Genomic DNA, 19,447 nt, shown 5'->3' with positions numbered 1-19,447 from the left:
TTATAAATGCAGTATGGAACAAGAGATGTTTAGTTTTAACATCGTACATTTGTTATCTCCCAAACTATTCATAGGTGAGTAAGGATTTGACTATTTTAATCTTTCAATGTCATATATATTATTTTTCAGAAAATCAAACGTGTTTAGTGTGCATTGCTCGCCGTCTTCCTCTAACAGAGAAAGCCAATATGATGATTGGTATTGAGCAGTTTACAACACGACAAGATCTGAATGACAAAATCATAGATAATGATACAAGGTAAGAACCAATGAAGGGGCACTGTGCAATTTATGTTATGGAATTTGTTATGATTTGAAATCCAGATTGCAGATTTAGGTTCGTTTGGGACAATTACTGGTGCCTTACCGTTTGTCACTCCTAAGTAATTCCCAACTATCAGATTGAGCTTTGTGCACAAGTTGTAAACTGAATCTGAAGATTTCATTATTGTATATTTTGTAGTGAAAAAAAGTCGCTGGACCGCCTGGTCTCAATTGCTTTCAGCAGTCTGAGGCACAAGGCGGTGGCATCAGTACCCAGACAGCGGTAGTAGCCGGACACTCATGCAAACATTTATTTATGGTTAATTAGGTAAACTGCTAATACCCAAATTAACAGGCAAGCATAATCCTTTTTCCTCAAGGGCATTTTGAAAAACTGTCTGCTGGGGACAACTCTCTAAACAAACCGTCCAGGACCACCTTTCCACGCCCCTACGTTGTCTTACATTATCGCTAAGCACCGTTGTTTCCGGGTATTTGATTAGTGTATTCCAAACGACTCATTTTAAATGAACTTTAGTGTATGGTAGGACTTTAAGTAAATGTAATGGCATTCCATGAAAGACGAATGACTCGAAAATTCAATAAATAATACAAAATAACCAATGGCCAAATACTACCTTGATGTAAGAAAGTGGGAAGGGAGTACTCAGACATTTGTCTTTTAAATAATCAATTAAAGATCTTCTTCACATTTCAGCATATATGATTTTATTTTTATTGTACATAGTGATCGTTAAATTATATAACTTAAGGCATGATATATAAAAACAGATGGAAATGAAATCTATCATGACGAAATAATTATATTTTGATGTCTACATTTTCTTCAAAAACTTTATAAGTACATTTTAATTTTCGTATTTTTAAAAATATCTATAGAATCTATTCTATTTATTTAGATCTACTGATATATTTTACAGTAATATTTAGGAAGTGAACCAACATGAGTGTAAACCTTTGTATGACCTCAAGAATCTAAAAATGCCAGTTGAACCATTCACCGCTCACGAAATGTCCTCATGAAAGCTTGTGTATCCTATGTTATTCCCCACACTACACACTGTGATAAAATAAAACAAAACATGTCAATGGAATATCAAAAAGATGAACAGGATCAACTTGTCAAAGATTGGGTATGGTCGTGCCATAATAGACTATTTTAATGTTGGTCATATGTCAGGTATATCAAGACAAAGTTGCATCTTACATTGATATAAATTACCTAAACATGGAATGCGGAAGCTGTCATCATGCTAAAAGTATGCAAGTTCAGGCTGAGCTAGACATTATTTGCCTGTTGTTCAGGTAAAATTCTGTTTGGCCTAGTGAGGTCTGCTATTTTTATAGTCCACGTAACACCGCGAAAGTCTGCTGAAAATGATGTTCAGAGCCATGTTCATGCCATTAGACTCAAAGGATTGGACAGATTGTTACAGGTCACTGTCATGTAGCTGGGATATTGCTGAGTGTGGTCTTAGAACAAAAACTACACAAACAGTTCAGTTGAAAATATTGTATTCATCCTTTTTCATAACTGTTCAGGGGGCACGGGGGGCCCAGTCGTCTAAGGCGCCGCGATTCGCTGTGCAGAGTTGCATCCCTTGGGCACGCTAGAAACCTATGATTGTGGGTTCGAATCCCGCTTCTCCCCGATTATGTTTCTAGGTTTGTCAGCACCACACCCGTGCTCGTGGGTTTCACCGAAGTGGTAAATGTCTGAGACCTGCATTACTTGGGGTTTTCCTCCCACATTAAGCTGACACGCCGTGATATAACTGGAATATTGTTAAAAGTGGCGTTAAACCAAACTCACTCACTCATAACTGTTCAGTGTGTACCATCTTGCCATGACAGTCTATGGCCGGAACAATGACGATGTCTTCGTGTTTTCCAGAGGATTAGTAGCCAACTACGGACCTATTGATTTCAAGGGACAAAGTATTCTGGAATACTGTCATGCCAATGATGTTAGTCAACTACGCCGCCATTTACAAGAAGGTGAGTTAATGAAAGTAATAGTACCTACCTGTACATACCCTTTTCTTGCATGATCCTTGTTGTGTTCAAAGCAGTGTTAATCCCAACTCAGTCACTATTTCCATGGGGCTGCGTCTGTGGTCTGTTGGATAGACAATATCATTAAAATCAGATCTTTGTATTCGCTACCACTACACAAAGATCTGAGGACATCCCATTACAACTCCCATCAGGACGACTTTTTAACCGACCAATCAGAGCATCGCTTACCAGATTGCGAAAGTGAAAGTCTGAGGGTGTTTTCTAATCAAGCAACCTCCAAAAGGTTAACACAAGGCATTCTGAACTCTAGTAACTGGCTCTACGACTGATTCTGTCAAAATCACTGTCAATATCTCGCTTCAATAGGATAAACATTTGACTTTCCGTAACCTGTGGGAAGTACTGCCATAAAATTTCTGCCATCGATTGGACATTCAAGAATTTTCATTTTTTTCAGTCTGGAATGGAAGTCGCCAGTTTGAAATTAGTGTCGTAAAGATCGAGAAAGCTGCTTTCTGATTGGCTTATGTTGACATCATTATTCATTTCATTGGTTGGTCAAAGATTTGAAAGGTGACTGACATATACTGTAATGAGATGTCCTCAGATCTTTGTGTTGCAGTAGCGAAGACCTGATTTTACTGATATTGAGAATATTAAGTGTCTGCCTGGATAGTAGGAGGTAGGTGGTTCGATCCTGGCCGAATCATACAAAATAGCCTTAAAAGATGGTACTTGTTGTTGCAATATCTGTTGATCTGCATTAGGGTTGGCTATGAGTCCATGTACTGTCCGTATACTGTGTCATAGTGAGGTATTACTTCATGTTTTCATTGTCTTAGATTGGCTACTTATACCCAAGATGTTGTGTTACAGTGAAGAAGCTGCGGAACCACACCAGTGGAGTGTACCGCTTCAAGCTGCAGGAGAATCGCTACGTGTTTGTGCAGACCAAGAGCAAGCTGTTCGTCATGCCAGTCACCAATGAACCCGACTTTGTCATGTCTACTCACTCCATCATAAGGTGATCAATCAGATTTCTTTGCCAGCTAGGGGCATGGGTATAACTGGAATACTGGCAAAAGCAGTGTTACACCAAACTTACACACTCTTCACTAGCTTCATAAAAGCTTCATGGAAACAGGGTGTTACGACTTGTGTCGTTTATCAAAATGTACAATGTTGCAAGGTTTATGAGATGATATACTGATGGCAGGTCACTGGTCACTCAGCATGTGTCATGTCTTCATTGATGGGGTGGTCTGGATGCCCTTTTAATTCACTGCTTTAGAATTCTGATTGAAATCGTTATTTCCAGCTTTCTCACTGTTCAAATGAAATATTTGAGAAAATGCTTTCTGACATAAAAATTATGTTCTTTGGGATTTCGATGTGTTCACTTCATTAATTTGAAGCAGTTCACTTTAGATTCCTTCTTAACAGTCAGTGTACACCGCCATTGTCAGGCCTTAGGTCCTGGGGGGTGGGGGTGGGGGTGGGGGAGTGGGTGGGTACATGGGTACAATGCTCTGAAGTCCAATTCTGGTGTCCCCCGCCGTGATATTGCTGGAATATTGCTAAAAGCCGCATAAAATCAAACTCACTCACTCACACTTAGGTCCTGGAACAGTGGATATGATGGATTAATTGTGAAAAATGTCACACTTTGATTGACAAACATAACAGTAGTTTCTGATAGGAGTATGGAATATTGTTTGGTGTTTTTCAAGGCCGTTCTTTATTTGCAGAGAGTGTGATTCGGAGGTGGAGCTGAAGGGATCAGCTTCCACCAGTCTGATGAAGTCCATCATTGGTCAGTCCAACATCAACAACCGCGGGGTCGGTGGAACTGGGAGTGGAACTAAAAACCTTGCCAACATCACTGCCACAATTGGCATGAACATGTTGGGAGACATGAACTCAATTATGAACTCCCCACAGTTAAGCTTGGAGGGGCTGGACCTGCTCAACTCCAACACCAACTGGGACCTGCTGGGGACAGATAACCCCATCCAAGGTGAATTTAACATTAATGCTGCTCTTAGTGGCAGTGCAAACATGAACTCGGGGGACTCGTCGTGGGACAATATGACCCAGCTGAAAGTGGGGCAGCCAACCCTGCCTCACCAGTCTCAAGCTGCTGGGATACCCCAGGTACAAGGACTGAGTGCTATGGCAAAGCGACAAGCAACTTTTCAGCAGCAGCGAAGTCAGTCTGTGTCCTTTGATGAGCGCAAGAATCCTCGCTTCTCGCCAAGCCCTGGAAGTAGGGGAACTCCCTACCCGCTACAGTCTCAAAGAAGTGTGCCGAGCATGATGGGGTATGTGAACCAGAGGAGCCCTGTAGCAGCGAGTGTTGGAGCTGCCGTGCCACCTAGTAGGTCCCCCGGGGGACAGTTTACGGCACCCTACCCCCAGCAGCGAAAGACTGTTTCCCCAATGATGTCCCCCCAGCCAGGTGAGAATTAGCAGATCGGCAGGCTTCTTGGGTGTCAATGAATCATTTTGCACAATTTTACTCACTTTAAGTCTTTTGGTATGGTATATTGAAATTTATCTTTATGACAAACAGAAGCTTTAATTTCAATGCAAGTTTTCTTCAAACAAGCACCATCTGCAGTCTGCGACTTTAGCCACTAGTCTGAAGCCCAAACTTTGTAGAAGTTCTTCTGGTCAAGTAAGACCACCAATACTAGTCCATTAACAAAAACTAAAGTATGTTGAAACTAATGCCAAAACAAGTTTTTAGAGTCGAACATCTTTGGCACAGACGGCATGTGGTGGTCTAGGGTTGTCATATTGGTGGCAGTGGTTCAGTCTCTCTCCGCAATCTTTGCACATATTCCGGATGATAACTTCACAAATAAGAATGGATTTGGAAATAGTTTTGTTGATCTACAGCCTCTCATGAAAGAGTTTGAGAGTAATAAACTTTGTCAATATTGGGTAGCTCCAATATCAGTGGGTTAGATTGACACTAACATGCACTTTACTGGAACATTGCCAAATGATGTGTTGCACCTTGCACCTTGCACATAATATCATTCACTTGATTATTTACAGGCTGCTTTCATGCAGCTGGAATATTGAGTGTGGCGTTATACATCAAAGTGGAGCAAACACTCAAGCATTCAGTATGATATCAGGGTTAGAAACTAAGAGGTTTTGTCCACTAGTCCATATAGTGATAACATATAGCAAAACCCTTAAAATTGGCCAATTTCTACTAGTCCTTAGGATATCTTTACTATTGGGCAGTTTGGTAAGGACTATAGGACTAGTGCCAATTTCTAACGCTGGATATTTGGATACCGTATTCGACGTAATTAGCGCCCAGGGCGCTCTCAAAATTAGAAATAGGGGGCTCTTATTAGAATATTATTTTGGTGTAAAAAACAGAGTTGAAAGATAAATTTCGTGGTTTTTACTGACAGCCTGAAATGTTTATATACGAGAGATATATTTTTCCAGAAATTAATTGCCCATAATTAAGGGTGCATATAACACACGAGTGCGTATTATACTCGAATAAATAAATCTTGTCTACATTGATCAAAGGGGTGCTAATTGGGATTGTTCTCTAGCCAATATATTAGCAAATATCGCCGTGGGCGCTTATTAGAGCGGGGCGCTTATTACGTCGAATGCGGTATATGAAGTATACCACTCGAAAGAAGTTTGAAAATACCTGATTCTATATTTCACTAAAGTTAATCTGTAATGGCATCAGATGTTCTTTAACTTCTGTTCAATTCCCGACATGGGTACAATGTGTGAAGCCCATTTCTGGTGTCCCCCGACGTGATAGTGCTGGAATATGGCTAAAAGCAGCGTAAAACCACACTCACTCACTTTAACTTCTGTTGAGTAGTTTATATGAATGAAAACCAAACCTACATGCCCTGGCTGACAGTGACTTTTTATGCAGGTGTCCCTTCCAACCAGACATTATGGTCCCGGTTCTCCTCCCCCTCCATCAGTGGAGAGCTCCAGCCAGTGTCCAGCTCAGTGGCCAACCAGCAGAGCCCTCTACAGGCACTCCAGTCTATGGACTCCCAATCCTCTGTGTCAGACCTTCCAGACCCAGCCCTCAGACTCGGCTCATCCGAGCATATATTCAGCGGAGGTGATATGAACAATGATTCCCGGGGGAACGCACGGGGAGGAAAACTGTGTCGTTTGTTAACCAGTAAAGCTTCGTTTGATCAGTTGACATCCCTGACAAATGAATCTTCTGGCCGAACTTTCCATGAGCGGTCTTTAATGAAATCTAAGTCATCTATGGATATAACCAGACAGTCTCCTCAGCCTGGGCCAGGACAGAGCCCGCCGGAGAAGCCTCAGAGTACGTCGAATGATGATGTGGAGCCGTCTGGTTCACATAGGGCAGACGGCATCGAGAAGAAGGATAACGCAATACTCAAGAAGCTCCTGAGCCAGGAGGAAGACCTCCCTACCATGGATACAGAGATCAGCAGCTCCCCACACACAGGGGGGGCCCAGGGGGACAAGTTCGGCATTGAAATGGACAAGAATGAGGCGGAAGCGAAGAAACCATCCAACATTCTACTCAAGGTAGGACTCAGGGTAAACAAACTATTCACTATCTCTTTCTTTGCCTTTTTTATTAGAATGCTATCAGAGTTTCAAAAGTAAGGCAGATCTCCTAGTTCTAAGACCATTCAGGTTTTTATTCTATATTTAGAATCCAGAACTAGTCCTGTCATCCCAATCCAAATTCATAATGGTTAACATAACCACAGACAGGACTTGTAGTAAATTTGGAAGGTTTTGAAATATATCTAATTGACCCAAATGGGTTAGTTTCTGCTGCTGTTTATCCACACCATGAGAACATTTGTCACAAACAAATGCTATCCTATGGCAGATTAGTTGAGTTGAACCTTACTTTTGAATTTTGAAGCCTTGCTTATGATTTGGTGACGCATGTGTTGGTACATGGTGACCTTAATAAATAAAGGGAGCAGTTGAAAAGTTTAATCCTTTCACACACCCACCCCCATCCCCCCTTACTTATTAAAAAATCATACTACCTAATCATACTTGATGAGAACATATCATAGCCTAATTTGTGTGACAATGCAAACACTCAAGAGAAGATTCTTAAACTGGCATAATCACTCATGTTATTCAGTTCATTTTGTCGGATGTAAAATTTGCAGACCTTTTAACCCCATCCACAAACTTAAGGAATTAAGATTTTTGACTTACTCCCTTAATGTATCCTGGTTCTTCGGCCTTGTTCCTGGAAAGCTAGCTTTTTCACAATACCATCCAAATACCTGGTTATAATTGCTCCCCACAAACCAATGCTGGTCGTAAGGGTTGACTTTGTCACAATATCGATTGTCTGGTCCAAACATGGTTGTATACAGGCTGCTGTAACATGGCTGGAATACTGCAGAGTGCGGTGTTAAACAACACAGAAACACAATACCAGCAAAGAATACTTCTTGATGCCCTCTGCAGCAACGTTTTCGAGCCAGTGCCCAAGAACCAGGAGTTAATATTTTCAGCCAGAACTGTACTGTTGTATCTGCTTCTAGTTGTTGCTGCTTTCTCATCACAGAGAGAAAACAAATTCAGCTGAATATGAGAAAGCTATGCATGACACCAGTGAACAGGGTCATTGTTTAGACTGACACTAGGGTTTTACGGGACGCAGAATGCGTGCCCAGAACTCATATATATATAAAATTGATGCAGAAAATAATATATATTGTGTCCTGAGGGATGCACAATAATATTTATTCTGGACAAGAAATATAAAGATCCTTTAATTAGGGTAATTATCAAATCTTACAATACAGTACTCAACACCATTTCATTACTTTACAGGGCCCTCATATTTTCTGCAAGGACCCTTGAAATTAGTAATTGGGGGTTCAGGGGACCCCTGGTTTTGCAACATAGTTTTGTTACTCTTTTTCACATGAAATTGTATTTTGTGAAGGTCTGGAGTTCGATCCCCGGCCATGTCATACCAAAAGACGTTAAAAGATGGTACTTGTTGCTGCCTTGCCTGGCGCTTGACCCTTGAAATTAGTAATTGGGGTCCAGGGGACCCCTAGTTTTGTAGGTCAAGGTAAAACCCTGCTTTACACCATCTGCTATGTTTATTGACTGGTATGAAGTCTATTTATAGTGTTGCATCTGTCCATTCGTGACACTACACTCATATTTTCGGCTGTAGTGGAAATAGAAACTAAGCGATAAATTATCAAACTGAATTTTGGAATCACATGACTGTTACGTACTGAAGACAATTCCTATTGACAGGTTTTGGTGTCCTGATCAGAAAATCTTAACAAGATATTAATTTTAATTTGTCCAGGTTGGCAGCTAGGGAAATACAGTGTTGTTTTTTCATGATGGTGCTTAGTGACATAATGGAAAACACTCGGTTCCATGTGGCCCAGGATATAGTACAGGGTTGGAAAGTTCTTGTATTAAGTACTAAAGTAGACTGCCAATGGCGTGTTGAAGATTGTTGAAGCATAGTTAAGATAAGTTAATGTAGCCTGATGGACATGCATACTTAGAAATAATACTTTTTGAGAAAAATACATTTTGATGTGGTGTATATTATGCACAAAACCAGTGTTGAATTGTCTTTTGCCAAAGGCTTCGGACAAAATGTGCAGTGAACATGTGAACACACTCAATTCTCAATATGGGTCCTGGAGTAAACCTAGGTATTTTTTATTGACTAGGTTGTTATCAATCTCATTGACAAGGAATGCAGGTAAAGTTTCAAAATTAAAACTGCTCATAGTGAAATGTCAGCCACTGAGTATGAAGAGTAATTAAGTGTTTCCCTCATGGCACAATTAAATTCCAATGGACACTTAAACCTCTTTGTCATACATGGGAAAAGATGATATATTTGTGTCCCTGTTTCCTGATTTGCTAAACTCTGTGATGATCTGGTGCTCTGCTGCCTCTGACTAGTCTAAGGCCTACAGTCACTGTAAACCTACACATGAGAGTCATGGCAGGCTCTCATTGATTCTGGACCAGTATTTGATGCTTGTCAAAGGATCCAACTGATATGTGGATTGACTAGTCAAGCTCTCCTGCTTGAATGTGTATCATCGCACCCCAAAAGCGTGGATCGATGCTCATACTTTCAGTCACTGGTTTGCATCGTCCAGACTCGAATATTCACAGGCTGCTGTGCAGTAGCTGGAATCTTCCTGGCTGTGGCAGTAAACAACATTCACTGACTGAGCTGCGGCAGTCATAGCCTCAGTATCTTTTGGAACCTGGACCTCTTGGGCTTGCCTTTTGGGTTCTGTCTCCATCTTAACACCACCTAAACCTGTAACTAATCTGTGTTGACAGCAACTATTGAGTGATGACAAGAACAGTGATTCATCCAACAAGAGCCTCCAATCGGTGTTACAGCGCGAGCTGAACTCCCCAGTCGATGAAGTTGGGCTTGATGGGGACGGGAAGCGGCAGACCTCGGAGCTGCTGCAGAAGCTGCTCCAGGAGGATGAAGATGAGAGTTGCACATCTGCTCCAGCTGTGAGTGTTCTCAAGGGAAAGTTTTGACATGGCCTTAGACATACAGGGTGTTTTAGAGAAAAAAATTCTTGTTATCCCCCTCCATCAAGTGGGGCATTGGATAAGGGAATGGAGTTTGTCCGTCCGTTTGCTTCTCAATGTAGAAAAATTTTCTCAAAAACTATTCATGTTAGAGAACTGAAATTTTGCACACTGATGTTAATGGACATGATCTCATTCTGTGTGAAATGGGGACGGGTTTTTTCAGAAACTGTTGAAGTTATATGAACGAAAGTTTGCATGCTTATCTGAGAGAAATTTGTCAAGACTGAGTTAAAAAACTGGTCCCTGTCAATTATTTCTTTACAGAGTTATGGCCCTTTATCCATGTTATTTTGACTTGGTGCAAAGTGTCTGCATTGGTTACAAATTATCTCAGAAACTACTGAAGTTAGCTTATCTAGGAGATACTTATCAAGAGTTATTTTTTCCAGAGAAGGTGGCTTTTGTGTATTTAATTTCACTTTTATTCATTTTTTCTGACGACATAAAGCAGCCCAAGTGCCTATCTCTCAAAAGACTTTATAGGACTCTTTTTTATAGTTCTTATTCACTACTATATGAACAACTCATTTCTAATGTGATAGTGATAATGCTGTTCTCTTGTTTGTTCTTGTCTTGTCTTGCTAGTAACCTGGTTGTTTGTTTGTTTGTTTGTTGTTTAACTCCGCACTCAGCAATATTCCAGCTATATGACGGCGGTCTGTAAATAATCAAGTCTGGACCAGACAATCCAGTGATTAATATCATGAGCATTGGGATCAATGACATGCATCAACCAAGTCAGCAAGCCTAACCGACCGATCCCGTTAGTCGCCTTTTACGACAAGCATAGTCGCCTTTTACGGCAAGTATGGGTTGCTGAAGACCTATTCTATCCCGGAATCTTCACGGGCCCTAGTAACCTGGAGATTGTTATGGCAAAATAAGCTAGAATACCTGTAATCTAGTTGGAGTGTGGTTCCCATTACTGAGTGCCGGGGGCGGTCGGGTAGCCTAGTGGTTAAAGCGTTCGCTCGTCACGCCGAAGACCCGGGTTCGATTCCCAACTTGGGTACAATGTGTGAAGCCAATATCTGGTGTACCCGCTGTGATATTGCTGGAATATTGCTAAAAGCGGCGTAAAACCAAAACTCACTCACTCACTCACTCACTCACTGAGTGCCGCTGAAATGATGACACTCGGTAATTTGATGTCATCATACTCTGGGGATGAGGATCTTGACGGGATTATTACAGGTCATGTGTGATGTAGAGAGAAACTGCTGGGCGTATCAGTGTCCTATACGGAAGCACAAAGTAAACACCTTGACTGAAAACAAAAGATTTTGTACAATAAATTTATGATTTTTCTTCTATCATTTGCCATGTAAAGTTTCAATTGAGATATAGCTGATTTCAGGCCAGAGTACTGTGAATGGTCACATGATGCGACTTAAAAGAAAAATGTTTTGGTGTTTATACAAAGATGCCAGCCATTAAGATTTTGGCATAATAGTTAGAATATTTAGCTTAAATTATGTTATTATTCTTGTCCTCCAAAAAATGATATTTGGGGGGTTATTTTTCATGAATTATTTAAAATATAACCAATGCACCTGTGACATGATGTGTTCTACAGTGAGACTGCTCACCAATGAGCATGTACACTTCATGTACACTTCAGAATCACTTCAGAACGTGAAACACCACATTGTCTGTCTGAAAAACAGTTATATACATTTCACTTTGTCTAGGACTATAGAAAATGTGGAAGCTAAAAGTTGCAACATTGTACTGTTAACGTTACTCTTTTTCACATGAAATTGTATTTTGCCCCACTGATGACTCCAAAGCTTCAGTTAGGGTTGGTATCTCTGTTAATACCTGACTGCCTCTGTGGTCTAGTGGTAGAGCGTCTGCCCAGAGAGCGGAAGGTCTGGGGTTCGATCCCCAGCCGTGTCATACAAAAAGACGTTAAAAGATGGTACATGTTGCTGCCTTGCCTGGCGCTCAGCATTAAGGGCCTAAAACAAGGACTCTTGTTGGCTCAGAGTCAGTAAACTGTGTCTGAGTGGGTTATCCATGTTAAAACTGCAGCATGTTATCTCAGTTGGCTAGCACTATTAAATCGGCATTAGTCCGGACTATTACAAGCACAGTAGCACACACACGCACACGCTTGCATGCACGTTGCTATGTAAGTGCAATAATCTTGAACCAGACGTTAAACCCAATTTCACCTCCCCACCTCACCTGTTAGTACCATAAATAGATGTCTGTTGAAGTTGTTAACTCTCTATACACTTTTAAACATTGTTAACATTATCCTTAGCTCTAGGTACCACTATAACATGAGCATCAATACTTGTTCTATTGTGTTCTTAGGAAAGTACTATACAGGACCAGGAGGTAGGAAGTGGGTCAAGGTCGCGGCATCAGTCAGGTCAACAGGAGCCGCAGTCATCGGGCTTTAGTCAGCCAGTCACACCACAGAGTGCTGCCAGCTTCTCGGATGCCTCACAGTTTGACATGCTCAAAGATGTATTTTCTGAACCTGCAAAGAAGAATGTTGAACAGAGTGGTCTCATGCAGAACAAGAATCTGGATAATTTTCTCACAAAGTTGTGGGAGAAAGGTGACAAAAGTTCTGAGAAGGCCGGTGATGTGAGGATACGACAAAAGAAACGTAAATCCTCTAGTTCTGATGTGGACAGTACGGAAGTGTTAGAAAGTGATTCTAGTGTGTCGCCTGGGCACCAGAGCCGCCTCTCACAGAGGAATGCCCTGTTGGCCCAGCTGTTGTCAAAGAAGGCAGCCAAAGAGACTGTCGTGAACACCCAGCTAACTGTGAACCCCACAGCACTGCCTCAGCAGAGAATCCCAAAAAACATCACAGACAAATTCATACAAATCCGCTCCAACAGCCAGGAGCTGCGTCAACATCCAACCGACACAGGAGTGGACAAAGAGAGCAGTCTGACTCCCAATCCACGGGACAATCCTCGCACAAACCCAAATGCACCCTTCCCAGGCAACACAAAGCCTGATGGTGCCATTGGAGGGGTTGAAAACTCGGGACAAATGAACCCCGGCGTCCCACCTCCTCACAACATGGATTCTGACAGTGCCAACAGCTTTGACAATTTCCAGCATCTGTGGGCCTTATCCCAGGCCAACGAGTCAGTGAGTATGGAGATTGAAGCCAACGGTGGAGATAGTTCTGATCCACTGCTTCAGCAGATACTCCAGCAAGCAGCAGATCTTCAGCACGAACTGACCTCCGGCAACCTAAACCAGGCCGTGACGACAGCAGCATCCCTCTCCCAGACCCAAACACCAGTATCCTCCCATGCTGTTGTCCACATGTCAACACTATCAACATCTACCCAGGTAACTGCATCAATTACTCAGCAGCAGCAATCAACGTCTAATGCCGAGGAAGTGAATATGATGCAGGAAGTGGAGCAACTGATGGATCCTTGGGAAGAAATAGATAACATTCTAGGTATTAACTCGCAGTCCAACAACCAGCAGATTGGTCCAACATCGGTCACTGAGCAAATGGCAATTGATGCCATTCAGCGACAACTCATGAGTGAGGAACCAGTGCAGACTCCCAATTCTGTCTCTACTGGCAATCATATACGTAACGCCAACCCCAGTATATTTCTCGGGGCCGCTAGCCAAGCTTCAAGCACTAAAGCAGGACAGGTGCCCTCTCGCCCAACTCTCGCCCAGTTACAAATGGCTCGCAGCCTACAACAACAGCAGGCTGGGGGACTGGGTCAGGTCACAGTGTTGGATGCAGCATTCACACAGCAACTACTTCAACAACAACAACAACAACAACAACAACAACAACAGCAACAACAGCAAATGCAGCCACTTCAGCCCCAAGGAGCAATGGCCCAATCCATGCCAGGGCAGATGGGGCCACGTTTCCCTCAGCCTCAAGGTGAGAGCTCTCTCTCTTCTTCCTCCCTTCTTACGTCCTTGAAGTCACTTCTTAGCATGTCAAATTGAGGTAACATAGGAAAGTGTATTTGCTCCTCATGGCAAAAGTCAGACACCTTTACTTCCATGTTCAGTGATGATGTAGCTGTTGCATGGCTATGTCCTTTAGTGCTAGGATCCTTGGGTTGTGGCTTCAAAACAGATTTCCCTGATCAGGGCCCCGTTCCACAAAGGGACCATAGTGCTACGACTATCTTAAGCCTATATTAAAGTATGGGAATGACAGTCATCTTAGCAACTGTCCTCTCGTTTGCTATGACTGAAGGGGCGATCGGGTAGCCTAGTGGTTAAAGCGTTTGCTCCTCACGCCGAAGACCCGGGTTTGATTCCCGACATGGGTACAATGTGTGAAGCCCATTTGTGGTGTCCCCTGCCGTGATATTGCTGGAATATTGCTAAAAGCGGCGTAAAACCTCACTCACTCACTGCTATGACTGAAGTATTACACCAGTATTACACCAGATGATCCCATAGGACTAGTATAAACCTTATTGCACTAGTCCTCAGAGTTTGTAGCTAGTCCTGCTTGAATGAGAAAAAAATGTTCACTATGTTTACATTTTTTGTCAGTTTTAATCAGTTCCAATTTGGAGCAAAATTGAAGCATTGAGAACTGGTTCAGAGTTATACCCCTCAAATGCTACTAGTACTAGTCAATGAGGACTACCATCACTGGATTTTTGCTTGTCCTCAGCACAATTTAGTAGTCGTGGACTAGCATGAATTTCCAAGGCTGATAAACTCAGAAATCAAACCCCTGTGAAGTGTTTGACTTATAGGAATTGCTACCTGGACATTATTATGAATAATACATGATCTTATGCTCAGATGAGAAGGCTGGGGGTTGCACTCAGTATAAAAATACAAACTATTATTCTTAGCATTGACATGATAATATTTTCACCAAGGCCTTCACAGTCCCAGAATCAGACAGATCCTGAAGTGACAAAGTTTATGTATATCAAATGGGCTTGAATTTCAAGAAAATCTACAAATAAACATTGCATTATTTTACTTGACATTTACAAAATAGAAATAAAAAAACAACTAATGCATGAGTTCATAAAACAAAGGTGTTTGAGAAATAATTGCAGCATTTATGCAGTATATTGTAATATTTGTAGGAGATCTAATCAGATTGTAGAGTATTTCACTGACACCATTCTCCACTGTGCAGCTCCAATAAGTCCACTTGCCAGTGCCTTGCAAGGCCAGTCCCCACAGCGCCCTATGTTCCGGGGCATAAACCAGACGTCAACAGCCATACAGGTCCGCCAAACGCTGTTGCAACAGCAGAAGCTGAAGCAGATGGAGAAACAGCGACTTCGGCAGGCACAGGAACGACAGCGGCTGTTACAGCAACAGCGACTAATCGCGTTGCAACATCAGCAGCAGCAGAAGTTTGGGCAGTTCCCGCAGGTAGGTTCAGCTTAGTGTGACTGCTCGGACAGAGTCTAATCTTGTAATCTGAAGATTCTAAAAACTCTCATTAAAAATAGATCCTGTCCCATTGATGTTTTGTAAGATCACAGCGTAAAGTTGAACATAGATGTGTTTTTATATTCAGTTACAGTTCTTAATTTCCAAAGTAGTGTTAAAGAAAATGTAGACATGTAAACCTTTCTGTCCGTGACTTCATGGCTATTGTATGCTGCCCATCTTTTATTGTGTGCTTGCCCGTTTCCCTCATATGTGGCCCAGGAATGGCTTTGTTTGTGGTGTTGGTGATAGTTTGTGGATGTGTATGTTTACCTTTAGTTTCAAATTCACCTGGTGTAGTGTACATCATGATCTGAAGGAACATATGACAAGCCCGGCCACCTCAAGCTTTGTAGATACTCTGGAATTCATTTCGTTCAAAATGAAACAAAATCATGCTTTATGTTCAAACCAAGTAGGCTTTGATTTCTGACAGTTTCACTTTGTGTGAGCTTTGCATGGGGTAGTTCTTCCGACTGTTACTCCACAGACATTTGTAATTCTCAAACACTATGTGACACTCCGACCGTTTTGTTTCCGTAGGGAAATATGGGAGTAGATGGCCACTTCCCTGAAAACCTTGGTGAGCTAATGAACTCAGGCCACGCCCCAAATGTTACCTTACCTGTGCAGGTATGTGATCCTAGACGCTCGCCTTTAGTAGGTCAGCTACGGTTAGTCCAGTCACGTCAGTTAACATGTGCAGTATTGCCAGCCCAGGTGAACTTGAAATATCTGTACATATTCATATATATTGTGAACCAAAAATGACTACGACTTGAACATCGAAGATCTGTCACTATTCAGGTTGTTGTTAATGTTTTCTTTCAAGTTGGTGTTTATTTTAAGTTTGTGTTGAAACTTGTGATGAAGTTCCGGAAGATGTGTTGTGTCTAGATGGTGTGGAGTATTCATGCATGGGTTATTGTCTTGCAGCGGGGCCAGGCCATGCCAGGACCCATGTCGCCCCGGTACAACCCTGGCAGCATGCCGGCGGGGAACCAACCAGTAAGTCCCATGATGCCTCCTTCAACGCCACCCTCCCAACTGTCCCCCCACTTCGGACAACAGCAGCAGTGGAGCCTTCACCCACAGCAGTCCAGTGCATTGCAGGGAGGACTGGGACAGGTTGGCTTTCCTTATGGTCTAGTTGATAGTCAGTGTATATAAGCAGTCACGCCATGCTTGCCTTTTGGACTTATTTACTGGAAATTACCTTGAAAAGAAAAGAAAGAAACAAAATGTAATTCAGATGTGTTTAGTTTTATCCACCACAATTCTTTTCCTTTACATTACTACACGAAAATCTTGTTCGTTTCTTTATCAAACATTGATGCAAAATCATTAATAGTGGGTCCTTGTTTAGGATTTATTTTTGTGCAATATGCTATCAGGTTATTGGCTATCAGGTTTTTCCCATTTCAACTTAATTTATAGTCGGCAAATCTGTAACGCAAGTATAAAAAAGTGTCGCCTCGCGTGTCATTTGACAGAAACACATATTGTCTCCCAAGTCAGGTCTGTTTATTTGCAGTATTGACTTGAGTTACTGAAAATAGAATGGGAATTACCCAGAAGTTGTATTCCCCATATCTTAGCCAATCAGATGTCTCCGTTTGTTGGAACCTCCTAATGGTATTGTAGCTAACATAGTTTGATATTTTGAATATGCATGGTTCTCCTTGTATAATAAATAAGTATAGACTTTAGCAATGTCGACTGTCCGAGTTCGATGTCGCTTTAAGGGGGATCCATGAAAACAGGTATTGAACACATGCAAGTCTATCTTTTCTGTGTACCCAAACCAAGACATTTAAATATCTGTCTGAGCTATAGAATTATTGCGAGAACAACGACTTATAGGATGAATGGATGCTCACACACAACCTGCATGAGTAATACTTCCACAATGTTGCATTTCATCACTGATCAAGACAACAAAAACATTGAAATATTTGATCCACGGTCACCCACTTTTCAATCAGGAAAACATGCCCCAGACTACGACAATTTGTCAAAGTTCAGTGTCCACTTGATCAGATGCCCTAGCCGATGATAATCATTTCACTGTGGAGTTAGTGTTTCCCTAATATTAATCTGAACCAAGGACAAATGCGAAACACTGCATGGCCATAGATCTCTGTTCAAATTCTTACAATATCATTCATTGGAAAATCCCCTTGAAGATCCAGGTTAGAATTGATCTTCAGCAACCCATACTTGTCTTAAGAGGCGACAAATGGGATGGGTGGTCAGACCCGGTGACATGGTTGATACATGTCATCGTATCCAGATTGCGTGGATCAATGCTCATGATGTCATTCACTGGATTGTCTGGTCCAGACTTGGATTATGTACAGACCACCGTCATGTAGCTGGGATATTGCTGACAGTGGTGTTAATCAAACAACAAACAAACATATGGGGAACAGTGAACTAACCATGTGTTTGTTGATGCCAGGGATCCCAGTTCCCAGCCCTCCAACGTCACAGATCTCTCTCTGGAAACATGCCGAGTCCAGGAGGTCAGAGTTCACCTCGGTTCCAGTTCCCGGAGAATCAATTCCCAGCTGGCCAGCAGGGGGGACAACTCGGTATGTTCCCGGGAGGTGGCCAGCAGGGGGCAGCACAACAGCAGCAGGGAGGACCTCAACAAATGTTTGCTCAGAATAGACTCATGCAGAGACAGATGAGTTTGCCACCAGGTGAGATATTGTTTAGTACATCAGGCTGCTGTAAATAACAACTCTACACACTCGCTCTATTGTTGGTCAGTATTGTTGGTCATAGGTGTTTGTATCTGAATCACCAGGTGTTCATGTGCACATGCATAGATATTCAAACAGATGAAGGGTTAGGCAGAGAAGTTGCTTCTCTGCCAGTGTGTAAAATGGTTACTAAACTTGACCTTGAGCTTCCAGATAGATGAACACTCCAGTATGTGCATTGTTCACCTCGGTGTACAATTGTGCACGTTATCAAGTGTTAATCTAACTTGAGCCTCAAGGTCATTGGCTTGACTTTATCCATACTGATGTTGACAATATTGTGAAGCAAATTATTACCACTGTACAGGCAATAAGAAAGTTTGTGGTCTTGTGGTCCTGGTGTTCACTTGTTTAACATGAGGCCCAGGTTCAGAGCCCAGCATGGTGAATAGTTGTAAGTTGATGTCCTCTGCTGTGAAATGGCAGGCAAACTGTTGGGGAGGATAAGACCCAACATACTTATGCATGGTGTTCAAGACGTGTCATTTATTTCATCCACAAAGACACTCGGACAGTGAGATCCTGTTAGTCCTGAAAACCTGCTGTTAAGACAAGGACTGGGGGAACTTCTATTTTGAAGCTGACTGTCACTTGTTTGGCTCATTTTAACAGCTAAAAACTGGTTACAGCATCACTGAAGTGTCATTAGACAATGTTCATGCATTGATGATTTCTCCCCTTCCCTCCACAAACAGACCAGCCACTGGTTGCAGTGAGCCTGTATGTGCTGTTATTGATCAGCTGGTGGATATTGTGGGGCATATTATCTCAGCTTGTTAGGTAACACTATGGCCCTGCCTCATCAGGTCATGGCTGAACTTTTAACCTCATTCCCGGGCGTCACCATAACATAACTTGCTGTTGTTCGACACTCTCCCTGGAGCTGGGTGCTGCAACATTGTAGATACACACTTTACAATGCCTTGTGCCAGAGGTAATGTCATTTCATAATTTTGAAAGGTGTTTGATTTTAATTCCAGTTCCTGGTGTGATGTAATGTAATCTGTAACAATTCAAGATCAACACAAATGTCATCTTTGTTTCTCAATTGAAAGATGATTAATATTTAGTGTGATATCAGTGTGTTCATTCCATCTAGGTGTCTGAGGTCATGCTAGTCCTTGATATGTCTGGAGAGAAACTGCTTGCCATCACTTTCCCTTTTGTTATATTAGATAGTAAGTAGGCCATGTTAAACCGTGGAGGATGTCATTTAGAATGTAATGCCCGGTGGTGTGTGGAGCTGAATTATGAAAGGTCCTCTGCACTCTGTTCCTCATCTTAAGAGTTGACAAAGTTTGATTGGGTCA

General features: G+C 42.1%; 1 protein-coding gene across 6 annotated transcripts in view; it reads left to right on the top strand.

Annotated features, from left to right (window-relative positions):
- LOC124145051 (nuclear receptor coactivator 2-like) overlaps positions 1-19,447 on the top strand; it is a 161,658-nt gene that overhangs the window by 128,665 nt on the left and 13,546 nt on the right. For 4 of the 6 annotated variants that reach the window (XM_048398883.1, XM_048398892.1, XM_048398888.1 and 1 more), the window contains 11 exons: positions 130-259; positions 2,180-2,283; positions 3,181-3,328; positions 4,053-4,762; positions 6,233-6,891; positions 9,670-9,855; positions 12,262-13,831; positions 15,068-15,309; positions 15,913-16,002; positions 16,306-16,497; positions 17,831-18,074. In XM_048398883.1, coding sequence (XP_048254840.1) covers positions 130-259; positions 2,180-2,283; positions 3,181-3,328; positions 4,053-4,762; positions 6,233-6,891; positions 9,670-9,855; positions 12,262-13,831; positions 15,068-15,309; positions 15,913-16,002; positions 16,306-16,497; positions 17,831-18,074 — 4,275 coding nt within the window. The remainder of the gene's footprint in view (positions 1-129; positions 260-2,179; positions 2,284-3,180; positions 3,329-4,052; positions 4,763-6,232; positions 6,892-9,669; positions 9,856-12,261; positions 13,832-15,067; positions 15,310-15,912; positions 16,003-16,305; positions 16,498-17,830; positions 18,075-19,447) is intronic. The other 2 variants (XM_048398884.1, XM_048398891.1) reach the window with 2 other exon arrangements.

Source organism: Haliotis rufescens, unplaced genomic scaffold, assembly GCF_023055435.1.
Source record: "Haliotis rufescens isolate VD_foot unplaced genomic scaffold, xgHalRufe1.0.p SCAF_1, whole genome shotgun sequence".
NCBI lineage: Eukaryota > Metazoa > Mollusca > Gastropoda > Lepetellida > Haliotidae > Haliotis > Haliotis rufescens.
This window is presented reverse-complemented; position numbering and strand designations above follow the sequence as displayed.